Source organism: Bos taurus, chromosome 1 (genome assembly GCF_002263795.3).
Source record: "Bos taurus isolate L1 Dominette 01449 registration number 42190680 breed Hereford chromosome 1, ARS-UCD2.0, whole genome shotgun sequence".
Lineage (NCBI taxonomy): Eukaryota > Metazoa > Chordata > Mammalia > Artiodactyla > Bovidae > Bos > Bos taurus.
Window position 1 is genome coordinate 50,267,254 of NC_037328.1, and position 14,493 is coordinate 50,281,746.

At 36.8% G+C, this 14,493-nt stretch overlaps 1 protein-coding gene across 12 annotated transcripts in view; it reads right to left on the reverse strand.

The window, feature by feature from the left end:
* The window catches only part of CBLB (Cbl proto-oncogene B), a 225,864-nt gene that overhangs the window by 11,774 nt on the left and 199,597 nt on the right, over positions 1-14,493 (reverse strand). For 11 of the 12 annotated variants that reach the window (XM_024989738.2, XM_024989734.2, XM_024989731.2 and 8 more), the window contains 2 exons: positions 11,712-11,852; positions 4,577-4,696 (listed from right to left, as the gene is read on the reverse strand). In XM_024989738.2, the coding sequence (XP_024845506.1) occupies positions 4,577-4,696; positions 11,712-11,852 (261 nt within the window). The remainder of the gene's footprint in view (positions 1-4,576; positions 4,697-11,711; positions 11,853-14,493) is intronic. The other variant, XM_059884843.1, reaches the window with a different exon arrangement.

Below are 14,493 nucleotides of genomic sequence, written 5' to 3' on the forward strand. Positions count from 1 at the left end.
GGCAAAACACATACTCTGAAAACTATAAAACACTGATGAAATAAATTGAAGGTGATGTAAACAAAAAGATATATTCTGTTCTTGGATTGGAAGAATAAATATTGTCAAAATGACTATACTACCCAAAGCAATCTACATATTGAATGCAATTCCTATCAAATTACCAATGGCACTTTTCAGAGAAGAAATAATTTTGAAATTTGTATCAAAACACAAAGGACTTTGAGTAGTCAAAACAATCTTGAGAAAGAAGAATGGAGCTGGAGGAATCACCCCCTGACTTCAGACTATACTACAAAGCTACAGGAATCAAAACAGTACTGTACTGGCACAAAAACAGACAACAGGAATCAATGAATAGGACAGAAAGCCCAGAAATAAACCCACACACTTATGGTCAATCTCTAACGAAGGAGGCAAGAATATGCAATGGAGAAAAGACAGTTTCTTCAATAAGTGGTGTTGGGAAACTGGACAGTTGTATATAAAAGAATGAAATTAGTAGCATATACAAAAATAAACTCAAAATGAGTTTAAAGACCTAAATAGAAGACAGGTGTTATAAAACTAGAGGAAACCAAACAAGGGATTAACTTCCAAAATATATAAACAATTCATCCAGATCAACTTTTACAAAACACAAAAAATGGGCAGATCATCTAAAGAGACACTTTCCAAAAGAAGACATACAGATGGCCAAGAGGCACATGAAAAGATGCTCAACACTGCTAATTATTAGAGAAATGCAAATCAAAACTACAATGATATATCACCTCACACAGGTCAGAATGGCCATCGTTAAATGTCTACAAACAATACATGCTGGAAAGGGTGTGGAGAAAAGAGGACCCTCCTACACTGTAGGGGAGGATATAAACTGGTACAGCCATTATGGAGAACAATATAGAGATTCCTTAAAAAATGAAAAATCAAGTTACCATATGATCCAGCAACCCATTTCCCAGGGATATATCTGGAAAAGATAAAAAAATTCAAAAAGATACACGCACCCCAGTGTTCATAGCAGCACTATTTAAAGTAGCCAAGATACGGAAACAACCCAAGTGTCCATCAATAGCTGAATGGATAAAGAAGAGACTATATATACACACATACATACATAGTGGAATATTATGTAGCTATAAAAAAAGAATGAAATAATACCACTTGTACCAACATGGATGGATCTAGAGATTATGATACTAAGTGAGGTAAATCAGACAAAGACAAATATCATATGATGTCACTTATATGTGGAATCTGAAAAAAGTGATATAAATGAATCTATTTATGAAACAGAAACTCACAGACATAGAAAACAAATTGGTGTAAAAGGGGAAAGGAGCAGGGAGGGATAAATTAGGAGTTTGGGATTAGCAGATATATAGTACTACATATTGGAGAAGGCAACGGCAACCCACTCCAGTACTCTTGCCTGGAAAATCCCATGGACGGAGGAGCCTGGTGGGCTGCAGTCCATGGGGTCGCTAAGAGTCAGACACGACTGAGTGCCTTCACTTTCACTTTTCACTTTCATGCATTGGAGAAGGAAATGGCAGCCCACTCCAGTGTTCTTGCCTGGAGAATCCCAGGGACGGGGGAGCCTGGTGGGCTGCCGTCTATGGGGTCACACAGAGTCAGACACGACTGAAGTGACTTAGCAGCAGCAGTACTATATATATAATAGGTAAAAAACAAGGTCCTACTGCATGGTACAGGGAACTATATTCAGTATGTTGTAGTAACCTATAATGGAAAAGTATCTAAAGATGAATATATATATATATACACACACACATACACACACAGATATACTATATATACACAGTACATATATATACACATACAAAAAAGATCTTCACAACCCACAAAATCACGATGGTGTGATCACACACATAGAGCCAGACATCCTGGAATGCGAAGTTAAGTAGGCCTTAGGAAGCATCACTACAAATAAAGCTAGTGGAGGTGATGGAATTCCAGTTGATCTATTTCAAATCCTGAAAGATGATGCTGTGAAAGTGCTGCACTCAATATGCCAGCACATTTGGAAAACTCATCAGTGGCCACAGGACTGGAAAAGGTCAGTTTTCATTCCAATGCCAAAGAATGCTCAAACGACTGCATAACTGCACTCATCTCATAAGCTAGCAAAGAATGCTCAAAATTATCCATGCCAGGCTTCAACAGTACATGAACCGTGAACTTCCAGATGTTCAAGCTGGGTTTAGAAAAGGCAGAGGCACCAGAGATCAAGTTGCCAACATCTGTTGGATCATTGACAAAGCAAGAGAGTTCCAGAAAAACATCTACTTCTGCTTATTGATTATGCCAAAGCCTCTGACTGTGTGGATCATAACAAACTGTCGAAAATTCTTCAAGAGATGGGAGTACCAGACCACCTGACCTGCCTCCTGAGAAATCTGTATTGCAGGTCAAGAAGCAACAGTTAGAAGTGAACATGGAAAAACAGACTTTTCCAAATTGGGAAAGGAGTATGTCAAGGTTGTATATTGTCACCCTGCTTATTTAACTTATATGCAGAGTACATCATGAGAAATGCTGGACTGGATGAAGCACAAGCTGGAATCAAGATTGCTGGGAGAAATATCAATAACCTCAGATATGCAGATGACACCACCCTTATGGCAGAAAGCAAAGAAAAACTAAAGAGCCTCTTGATGAAAGTGAAAGACGAGTGTGAAAAATTTGGCTTAAAACTCAACATTCAAAAAACTAAGATCATGGCATCTGGTCCCATCAGTTCATGGCAAATAGATGGGGAAACAGTGACAGACTTTATTTTTTTGAGCTCCAAAATCACGGCAGATGGTGATTGCAGCCATGAAATTAAAACATGCTTGCTCCTTGGAAGAAAAGCTATGACCAACCTAGACAATTTATTAAAAAGCAGAGACATTACTTTGGCACAAAGGTCCGTCTAGTCAAAGCTATGGTTTTTCCAGTAGTCATGCATGGATGTTGAGAGTTGGCCTGTAAAGAAAGCTGAGCACTGAAGAATTGATGCTTTTGAACTGTGGTGTTGGAAAAGACTCTTGAGAGTCCACTGGACAGCAAGGAGATCCAACCAGTCCATCCTCAAGGAAATCAGTCCTGAATATTCATTGGAAGGACTGATGCTAAAACTGCAGTACTTTGGCCACCTGATACAAAGAACAGACTCACTGGAAAAGACCCTGATGCTGGCAAAGATTGAAGGCAGGAGAAGGGGACGACAGTGGATGAGAAATGGTTGGATGGCATCACTGACTCAATTGTCATGAGTTTGAGTAAACTCCTGGAGTTGGTGATGGACAGGGAGGCCTGGCATGCTGCAGTCCATGGGATTGCAAAGAGTTGGACACGACTGAGTGACTGAACAGAACTGATATACACACACACACACATATATATACTCAGTTATATAATACTTTGTTATACACCTGAAAGTAACATATTATAATCAATTGTACTTCCTATATCAGTATTTTTTTAACTATATTTTGACATTTTCAAAAAAAATGTCAAAATATAGTTAAAAAAATACTGATATAGGACAAGAATTTACATAGGAAAAACTTCTGATGCTTCTAATTGTGAGACAAATATATTGTTTTAATTGTTTAATATGTGTATGTTCAGCATAACATCTATCAGTTACTCTTCCCTCCTCCCTTGTATCCAGCCACTCATCCAAAAAAAAATGTGCTAGGCACTCCTCTGGACACTTGGGGATATAGCAGTGAACCAAATCATGATATATCTTTAAAACATTAATATTCAAGTGAGGAGATAAACAGTCAAGCAAACAAATTAATGGAAGGTGGTATTTAGAAACATAAGGCAAAAGAAGGGGATAGAAAGTGACTGTGTGAAGTAGGGGGAGCTATTTTAGGTATGGTGGGTCAAGGAAGGCATCCTGAAGAAGCAGATCAGCAGCATTTCATTAATAATGGCTATGAGTATGACTTGTACTTACTGAAATGGTACATCCTTCTATTGGGTTAGTCAAAAAGTCTGGGTTTTCCGAAACATCGTACCAAAATCCTGAACCAACTCTTTGACCACCCCAGCACTTACTGACTGGCAGCTGAACATTGCATGATAGTCCTAAATAAGCTTGAAAATTAACAGTCTGGTGCTAATAGTAATTCTAAAGAGATTTTTTTTTTTTCCTTAATGGAAAAATAAGAGAATGCAACATTTCAGTGTATATAGACATCTTTCCCATTTCTCATATTTGATAAGGCAAAACAAAAGTTAGAGAATGAAGTATTTACTTACTTGGATGCCTTGGATCTTCCCATGAGCTCAGTTAGAGAATGAATAGATTTTTGAGGCACAGAACATGCCTTACTGACAGATCAAAATTAATATTAAGGCTTAGTTTAATATTTTCTGTGAGACAATTCTATAGGCATTCTTCACGTAATACATGCTTTATGAGCAAATGCAGAGGTGATAAAAATACTTTCTTAGGCTGGCAGCACTCGTTAAATTATATAATGAATGAAAGGTGCTCTAAAAAGCACTATGCAAATGTAAGTATTATTCTTAGTATTGTTAGCCAACTCACCTGAAGATGAAGGAAGCGGATCATAGTCCTGTGATGCTCTGTTGGATTTGACATTTTCACCTGGTAATCTCCTAGCAGGAGGCAAAGGAACTTGGCCACTTGCCGGATCAAAAAAGGGATCTTAAAAATAAAGGTAATTTTCAGATTAAAACTATTATCTCTGCCAACTGGCTGAAGAAAACAATTAGAAATTCTCTGTAAAGATCAAGTTTTGAAAGAAAGAAAACATTTCATGACTGATAGTAACCATTTCTAATCTGCCTGCATATTTTCAAATTTATTCATCACTTGGGCAAAAATGCTTTTCCCTGTTTTTCCTAACTGATGCACACTACTAATTTTTATCTTTCAGATCTCTTATTTGATGGTAAAATTGTTTGATGATAAAAACTGTTTCTAATTTTAATTTTATGCCCCAATTTGTCCTGTACAATAAATATAAACTGTGGTAAAGTCAACAAGAAAAAGTGGATTTTGAATTTTGCCTGTTATAGTATTATCATATCAATTAATCTCTCTCAAGCATTAGGCAGACATAATCTGTAAAATGGACTTGACATCTAAAGGACAGGGACCTTATCTTATACTCAACTGGTTTGAATTATTATCTCCTAACAGAAACACGGTACCAGGCACACTGCTTGGTAAACAGCCTGCACTTCATAGATATTTACTTTTAACTACCAAAAACTAATTTAGATTCTGATTTTTCATAAATTCAAATTCTGTGAAATTTGTATTGCTAACATAAGGCTAAAACGTTAACTATTAAAGAAGAACAGATATTTCATTGTTTTAAATTTCATTTGAGTTTGATATTAAAAAACATGTAAGAATTTGATAATTTAAGAAGGAAATGCATACTCAGACTAAAGTTTGACTAGATAATGTAAGGCAAGAGTTGAAGTCATTATTTTCTTTCCTTATTTGAATACAATAATTATCCCTAGCTTTGCTAGAGACTTTTTTTTTAACCTAACCAAGGCTACTTAATTTGCTTTCATTAATTTTGAGATTAAAATGAGTCTTAGATTCTGAGTTTTCAATAATTGAAAGGTCAATAGATCAGCCTCATTAATTTTGCTGAAACATTTTAGGAAGGAGTAAGAAGATAAATTCCATGCAACAAATATTAATCTTTTGATTTTGGAAGGCTAACCAAAGGGACCAAATATGGTTATTTCTGCATAAATACAGGAAATTTCCAAAGATTTACAGTTAAATGTTCAATAAAATTTACTTTTAGTTCTTGTTCATTCTAAAACATCACAGATTTATTATTGGGTCAGAGAACAGACTGTCTTCTACAATACATAAACTTTTCTGTTTCCTTAAGGGTAAATTTATAGTTTTGTTAGATATACCTAAGCTATTTCTAATCATCTATTTAAGGCTAAATATTAGATTCCAGACTGATTACTGAGTCATAAATAGACTACATAATATACAGTAGTATGATATTGTACCATTAATCTATTGCATCTAAAAAGTCACTGGGTACAATAAAATGTGAACATAAATAGCATGGAATATTTAATTCGATTCTGAATCACTATGATGCTTCATGATAAGTTTGGCTACTGGTCAGGTACAGGGTAAACTGGGCTTCTGCAGCAAATTGTAATGTTGGAAGGGTTCCTGCGTCAATGGGAAAATACATATGATACAGTTCCCACAGAGAGCACAATAATTACCAAACTTGAAAATCAATAGTTTTTAAAAATAAATTCTTCAAAAATCCACTAAAATAAAAATTTATATCCACACTTAGGATTAAAACATACAAAGTGAAAATACCATAGCCAGTGTATCATTATATGTAGTAATAAGTGTTTCAGAAATGAATGAATAAACATGATGGGATTAGTCTACTCTAAAATGCAGGACACTACTGTCTGTGATTTATAGTATGGTAATGCTAAACTGAAAATTTTTAACACTTATTTTAAGAGATTATTAAAAACTGAGGAAAGATTGGGAGGAAAAGGTTTGCTCTGCACTTTAAAGTGCAGAAAGAGATATCAAAATAATGCTGTGCAAGAAGGAAACCTAACAAGAGGTTTTCTCTGGGAGGAGGCATTATGCAATTTTCTTAATTCTTTTTCCCCACTATCTGAAATACTTACAATCTTTTACTCAAGTGTAGGAAAAGAGGCAATTTGAACAGTTAAAACAATGGCATCTTTCCTCTGGACTGCCCCCAAATTATGTCAAAGATACTGCCCAAAACTTATCTCAAAGATTGATCCAATACTCTGAAAGTTTTAAAAGACTATCAATGCTAGATGTAACTGATAGGCTTGTAATAGGGTTTAAAGAGCTACTGAAGTGAAACAAAACTCCTCACTCTTTAACTCATATTCATAAAATCCCCATATGTAGTGGTTTGTCACTGATTAAGCTTTCCAGTGTTAGAGAATTCAGTACCCATCTGAGATACATGAATTATTATTAATTCAGGAAGCTTAAGAGGAATGCATTTTTTCACTCCTAATTCTTCTCACTGGTCAGTCTTTGATCATTTGAGGAGACATGGAAGAAATCTAATCATTCTCTCACAAATACAGTGGTTGAAGGCAACTCTATATATTCAAGATCTTCGATCCTCTTGGCTAAAACACCGTCAGCTCCTTTGATGTACCATAGTTCACATGGTGTGGTTTTATTTCCCTTTCTCATGCTGGCTGCATTCCATTCCTCCAGGAATAAGCTAGTCTCGGGTTTCTCCAACTTGGGCATGCATCAGAATCACCCCAAAGGCTTGTCAGAATACAGACTTTTGGTCCTACTCCCAGAGTTTCTGATTTAGTAAGTCTTGAGTAGGTCTAAAGCACTGGCATTTTTTAACAAATTTCTAGGTGATGCTGATGCTGCTGGTCTCAAGACCACAATTCATGGTTTTACCCCATGAATCCTTCTGTTCTACCCCATGAATCCTTCAACACTCAGACATCGTAGTCTCCACACTGGCTGTGCCCCAGGGAGGACCTCACCTCACTGGATCTCTGACCTGAACTCTGTGAGGGCAACCCTCAAAGGGCATGAACACCCTCGGAAACCATGTCATGGGTGTGCCTCATAAAGGTCATAGGCAACCAAACCCCTAAAGCATTCCCAGTAACTGTTGCTAATGATCCGAGCTTTCTCTGTACTTTACTTATGCAATTGCATTTCTGGATCCCAGTGAAAAACTCTCCTTTATCTCTAATAAAGACAGCTAGCTTTTTTGGCTAGCTTTCAGAGTTGAATTGTGACTTTCAGATTGGATACGGACTTCAAAAGATTCCAGGTAGAAATACAGTGAGGAAAGGTTCAGTAAGGGCTGCCAGATACATTGTGTATTTTGTGCACTGCACAAAGACGCAGTACTGGGAATGAGCAGACATAACTACAGCCTTGGCTTTGTTCCTGGAGCACTGGCTCTGGCACAAAGCAGAGGGAGGCATGCCTATTTCAACCCACCAACACAAAAGAAATGTCTTTTTGTAATGCACATAAAAGCATATATGTGCTAGCAGTAGCCCTGGTTTGTAGACAAGAAAGCATAAAGCTTTTTTTGAGGACTCTTCAGGTTTTGTTAAGATATGACTGACTTGTCCAGAGTAGATGGCTCATGTATCGTGGGGTGGGTATTCCTATTTTACCAAAAGAAATCTTGCATGAAGGCCTACAATGGAAACCAGATAAAAGCAGCATCAGAGCTGTGTCCCTGCTTCACTTCCCCTTTTTGATCGTATAGGAGCCCTAAGGCTCTTTTGCAGAAACACTGGGCCCTGTAGTTTAAAAACCACTATTTTAGAGCAGTCAGTGGGCTTGTAAGGCTGGAACGGTGGGCCTGACTCAGGTGTGCAGGGCACTGAATGCTGCAATAAAGAGGCTGGTTTAAAGAGGCACTTAACATCATGAAGATATCTAACCTCTGTCTTTAATTAGGGATACTGATTTCCTCAAGGAAACCAAATCTTCATAATGCCAGAAAAGGCTTATCATTACACTGATCTAAAGTTTTAAATGGCAGTAAAATGCTCATATATCTGTTTAAATTTAGCAATCACCTTTATTTACCTTATATGGTTTTACAACTACTGAGTTAAACTTCGGTTTAGTATTTATAAATGATTCTTTTAGGAAGTTCAATTCAGAGTGAAACTGATTTTATGATTTTCTATTTCACTTTTTAGACACTATAATGTGTTAATCCTTTGCAGAATTATATAGTCAAGTGCTTATTTATAAGCTGAAAGAAACCTTCGTGTTCTATGATATTCCATTAAGAACAATTAAAATACTTTTTTGATAAAGAGGAAGTCTAATACATGTGGTTTAAAAATGAATAAAAACAGTGACTCATTGGATCTCATAAAGCAACTAGCAACAGACTAGAAATCTGTTCTGTGCAGAGTACATCATGAGAAACGCTGGGCTAGAAGAAGCACAAGATGGAATCAAGGTTGACGGGAGAAATATCAATAATCTCAGATATGGAGATGACGCCACCCTTATGGCAGAAAGTGAAGAGGAACTCAAAAGCCTCTTGATGAAAGTGAAAGAGGAGAATGAAAAATTTGGCTTAAAGCTCAACATTCAGAAAACGAAGATCATGGCATCTGGTCCCATCACTTTATGGGAAACAGATGGGGAAACAGTGTCAGACTTTATTTTTTGGGCTCCAAAATCACTGCAGATGGTGACTGCAGCCATGAAATTAAAAGATGCTTACTCCTTGGAAGGAAAGTTATGACCAACCTAGATAGCATATTGAAAAGCAGAGACATTACTTTGCCAACAAAGGGCCGTCTAGTCAAGGCTATGGTTTTTCCAGTGGTCATGTATGGATGTGAGAGTTGGACTGTGAAGAAAGCTGAGTGCTGAAGAATTGATGCTTTTGAACTGTGGTGTTGGAGAAGACTCTTGAGAGTCCCTTGGACTGCAAGGACATCCAACCAGTCCATTCAAGAGGAGATAAGCCCTGGGTGTTCTTTGGAAGGAATGAAGCTAAAGCTAAAACTCCAGTACTTTGGCCACCTCATGTGAAGAGTTGACTCACTGGAAAAGACTCTGATGCTGGGAGGGATGGGAGGCAGGAGCAGAAGGGGACGACAGAGGATGAGATGGCTGGATGGCATCACTGACTCAATGGACGTGAGTCTGAGTGAACTCCGGGAATTGGTGATGGACAGGGAGGCCTGGCATGCTGCGATTCATGGGGTCGCAAAAGAGTTGGACACGACTGAGCAACTGAACTGAACTGAATGACTGGAAACAGGGAAGAAAGCTGCATTTTTTTCTTCTTACAAGTATTTAGTATCAAGGGATGTCGATATTATTTGGAATGGAATTACAGTACTTCCGTGTATAAAAGTAGGTCAAGTGCGTGTGTTAGTTGCTCAGTCATGTCTGACTCTTTGCGAATCCATGGACTGTAGCCTGCCAGGCTCCTCTGTCCATGGAATTCTCTAGGCAATAATACTGTAGTGGGTAGCTGCTCCCGTCTCCAGGAGATGTTCCCAACATAGGGATCAAACCTGGGTCTTCTGCATTGCAGGCAGATTCTTTACCCTCTGAGCCATCAGGAAAACCCAAAAGCAGGTCAAGAGTGAGTCAACAGTTTCAAAAGACCCTGCTCTGGTCTCATGTTAGCCTCACACCATAGGCTAAGGATAACTGTTCCTGAGTCTCTCTCTGGCAGTCAAGCAAAGCTATGCATGAAATAAAACAGTTTATACAAGTTTCATTCTGTCTAATAAAAAAGGTGACTTTTCATTTTGAAGTATTCCTTTCTCGTAATTAATTATGAGTAAAAAATTTTTGAAGATTTTTACAAAGCGCAACAAACAATCAAATTATGATAACTGAAATATATTACAACTGATTCTTTTGAAACAGGTAAAAGCATGTGTGTAAAATGTTCTAATTCCTAGAAAGCTTAATTTTAAAAGAAGTCACTGCACTTAGCTTTCATTCAATGGGCTTAAATGTAACTCAGACTAGTAGCATTCAGTAAATTAATGGGATCCATGAGGTCAGGGAGGCATTTCACAGGGTGAGTGACACAGGACAATTCAGTATTTAGTGACAAAAAATTAAACTCAAAATTATTCCTTGAACATAAACTATAAACTGCCTTTAGAACTGAAGCTATTATATATTCCAAGTTATATGTCTATAATTTTGTGTGTCATATGTACAAACTGCTTCAAACTTCTAAATTATCAAGCCAAATTGAAAAAAAGAACCATGAGAAAAGTGTAAAAGGTGAATGACAATGGTTAAGATCCCGAAGTTTTCTATGAAGCATGTAGGTGGTCAAAAGACAAAGTTAGTACTCTTAAAAGGCTTTCATGATTTATCTCATACATATATGTAAAGCAGTTGCTAAGAAAGAAAATCTTTATCTTATGTTTAATCAAACCAAACTGAGGAAGCAAACGTTTGAGTATAGATCACAGTATCACCAACAGGGCTGACTGGAACAGTTAATATCAGCAGATTCAATATAACAGAATTTTTTTTCCCTGATAATTGTGACTAGTGAAGTGGATGGTTTACTAAGTCTTTTTATTTCTACTCCTCACTTGATTTTACAAAAAGCTATATATTAATTTTCCTCAACCAATAATTTTAGTACATACACTGAGGCATTAGAAACAGTAACACAACAATCAAATGCAGATATTTCAGAAAAAACATACCTACTAATATTACAGCAGTATAATTTACGAAGATAGTGAGTTTTGGAATAAAAAATGACCCTAAAGCATATTTAGTAAAAAATTTTAAACACGTTATTAGAAATACCACACAGAATTAGGAGCGAGTCTAAATTTGTCCCCATCACTATTAGCTCAAACACAGCCCTTCTGGTTCTCAGGGATGCCTTTTGTAGCATAGAGGTGTTATTTGTAGCATACAGCAACATTTCTAAATTCTGTGATTCCTTGTTGCTTTCACCATTTTTAAAAATCCTTTTGGCAATAAACCAAACAACTGACAAACCCACCCAACTGCTATTTTCCGCCCAGGATTTTTCAGCTTGAGAGCTAGAAATCAGTGAATTACTAATGCTTATTTGACAGTATGATCTTAGAAATACTTTCACTTCAAGTGAAAGGTTTGCTTGGGTTTTCTCTCCTACCTGAAGGAAGGAGGAAAAGGTCCTGTCCTGAGGATGGTCGGCTGCCAGAGCCAGGAGGTTTCGAATGTTCGATGAGACTGTGCCTTGCGGGAGGTGGGGGAGGTGGGAGGGACGGAGGCAGAGCGTCAAAAGCATCTTCGCCTGCATTTAAAGAAAGGTCAGTATCAGCAGCAGAACTTCAGGCAAAACTAATAATCTTCTGTTACTGCTTATAAAGAACTTCGCCTGCAGTAAGTTTATACAGCAGTTGACCAACTTTGGTAATGGGAGCTGATTATTTTGTGGGGGGTCTGGAGAGAAGTACAGACACACAAACACACATATGCAGACTTCTTCTCTCAGGGCTTTCTGTTAAAAAGCTGTGTAACCTTTGTAATATTAAGACACTGGAGGTTTGAACTAAATATTATAAGATCAACATCATCAAAACAGAATTTCTGTGTAACAGTAAGAGTTCACAGTCTAACTGGAAAATCACTACATGCACACAAATTTAATGTCCAATAATTTAAATTATCTTTTAAAGTTTGCTCCACTGGATTTTAATTCATTTAAGCTAATGCTCCCCATATATTTCATTGTCAAAATATACAGAAAATGTACCTGCAGTAGAGGAATATCATCTTTTTCTACTTACCAGATATCTCTAGAGAGACACAGTTAAATATGGAAATAACTCTTGTGGTGGTCCCAAAGCTAGTTACTTATATTTGCATAGTTCCCGCCTTTTCTAACTATAAAATACTGCAGCAGATTTTTATGTCTACTTATGTTTCACTTGCCACATCTTACTATCTCCTATTCATATTTTTCCTCATCTTGATTGTTTAAGAAATAAAATTGCAGTATATGTATTTCTGTAAGCAATCGCAAATACTTGTGAATGAAATGGAGTATAAATACCTACATATTATAGTAACAAATATTCTTCTGGATTTAAATATATTGACTTGAATATAAAGGTATATTTAATTACAAATGGTTTCACCACTCATCCAGCTTGCCTTGGGAAAAATATTCCGAATATCTTCTCTAATGATCATTAGAGAAACTTTTCTAATGTAAAATATATGAAAGTATAGGAGAGAGAGCTTAGTTCTTAGTATCATTTGAACCTTTAGCTATTTCCCACACTATCTTATTTATTCAAATCCTTTATCTGCCCCTACTATTATTTTCCCCACCCTGATATTCCTGTATACCATGCTAGGCACATGGATAATGTAAAGATCAAAATCATAAGGCCTTGACCTGAGGAGCTTAGATTCCATAAAGAGTTCTAAAAAAAGTTCACAAATGATTCAGAGGTGAAAGTCCCATAGGTCACACACAGAGAGAAAGAGATGCCTTGTAAGAGGGAAGAGGAAGGTAGAAAGTGGCATTCAGCAAGGTGTTACCAAGAACAGGAAGGTCTGTGATATCAGGGCTCAAAAACATTTGTTCATCAAATACACTCTGGAGAATGGCAATCTACTCCAGTATTTTTGTCTGGAGAATCCCATGGACAGAGGGGGATCACAAAGAATCAGACACAACTGAGCAACCTTACACTACATCAAATACAAAGATGGTATCTTCTAGGTTGAGTGAATAGTATAAATAAAATATGAGATGTACATGAAAAGCCAAAGGATGAGTTACATGTTGCTGAATGGCAGAAACCAACATAACACTGTAAAGCAATTACCTTCCAATTAAAAATAATTTTAAAATGAAGGTTGGAATGCTTCTCTGCATTGTCCGATATGGTAGTAACCATCTACATACAGATATTTAAATAAACTAAAATTCAGTTCTACAGTCATACATACAGATCTTTTATGTCACCACATAAAGTTCTATAGGACAATGCTGATCTAATCATAAAGACTTGGGTAACAGGTAAAAAACCAGCATAGAGGAAGAAGCAGAAGAAAAGAAAAAGACTAGGTAAAGAAGGCCCTTGTAATCCATGTAGGCGATAGTAAAGCACTCAACTGCAGAAGAATAGAAGCAGGACATTCAACTGCGTAACCAGAAATACCAGGTGATGGTGTCTTTGGGGGAAAAAAAATGGAAAAGTTCATTTCCAGTAGCCTAATAATTCAAATAAGCTCACAAAAGAACCTTCACCATACATTATTTTATGTTATAGTGACACATTATTGTGAAGCTTTAACTTCTAAAAGTTGTCTTCCTCTAAAAATAGGGTGAGAAGCTTCCTACCTAAAATTAATGAAACAGACACCTACACCAGACAACTTTTATATACATATACACCTGTGGGTACCTTCACACATACACACACACACACACATTAAGTGTACTTCATAGTAAAATTTGAAACAGATTATTTCTAGCTGCAATGATTATAAGAGAGAATTTGTTTTTGGCTCTCTGCAATAAAATACATAATTCCCCATAATGTAATTAGCTAAGTGGAAATGGGTCATTATATACTGAAAGAAAAAGTAAATACACATTCAGTAAGAACTGTACTTCAAGAGAATCTCAGAAGAATACTCCAAATCCATAAGAAGCACAAGCACCTGAAGGAATGAACAGTGCCCTCAGAAGATGTTTTACATGAAGAGACAACTTGATAAAACCTTGACCAATGCCAGCTACTTACAGCACTGTTTCAATCATCTAAATGGAATAATGGTCACATGAACTTGAGAGCCACCATCACCTGGAGATTCTAATCTGCATTCTAATTCAGACAATTTCAGAACCCAACAAGTCTGCACTGCATTGAACCCTGAATTCTGATAATTCAGATGTTAATTGAAAGAGATGGCAG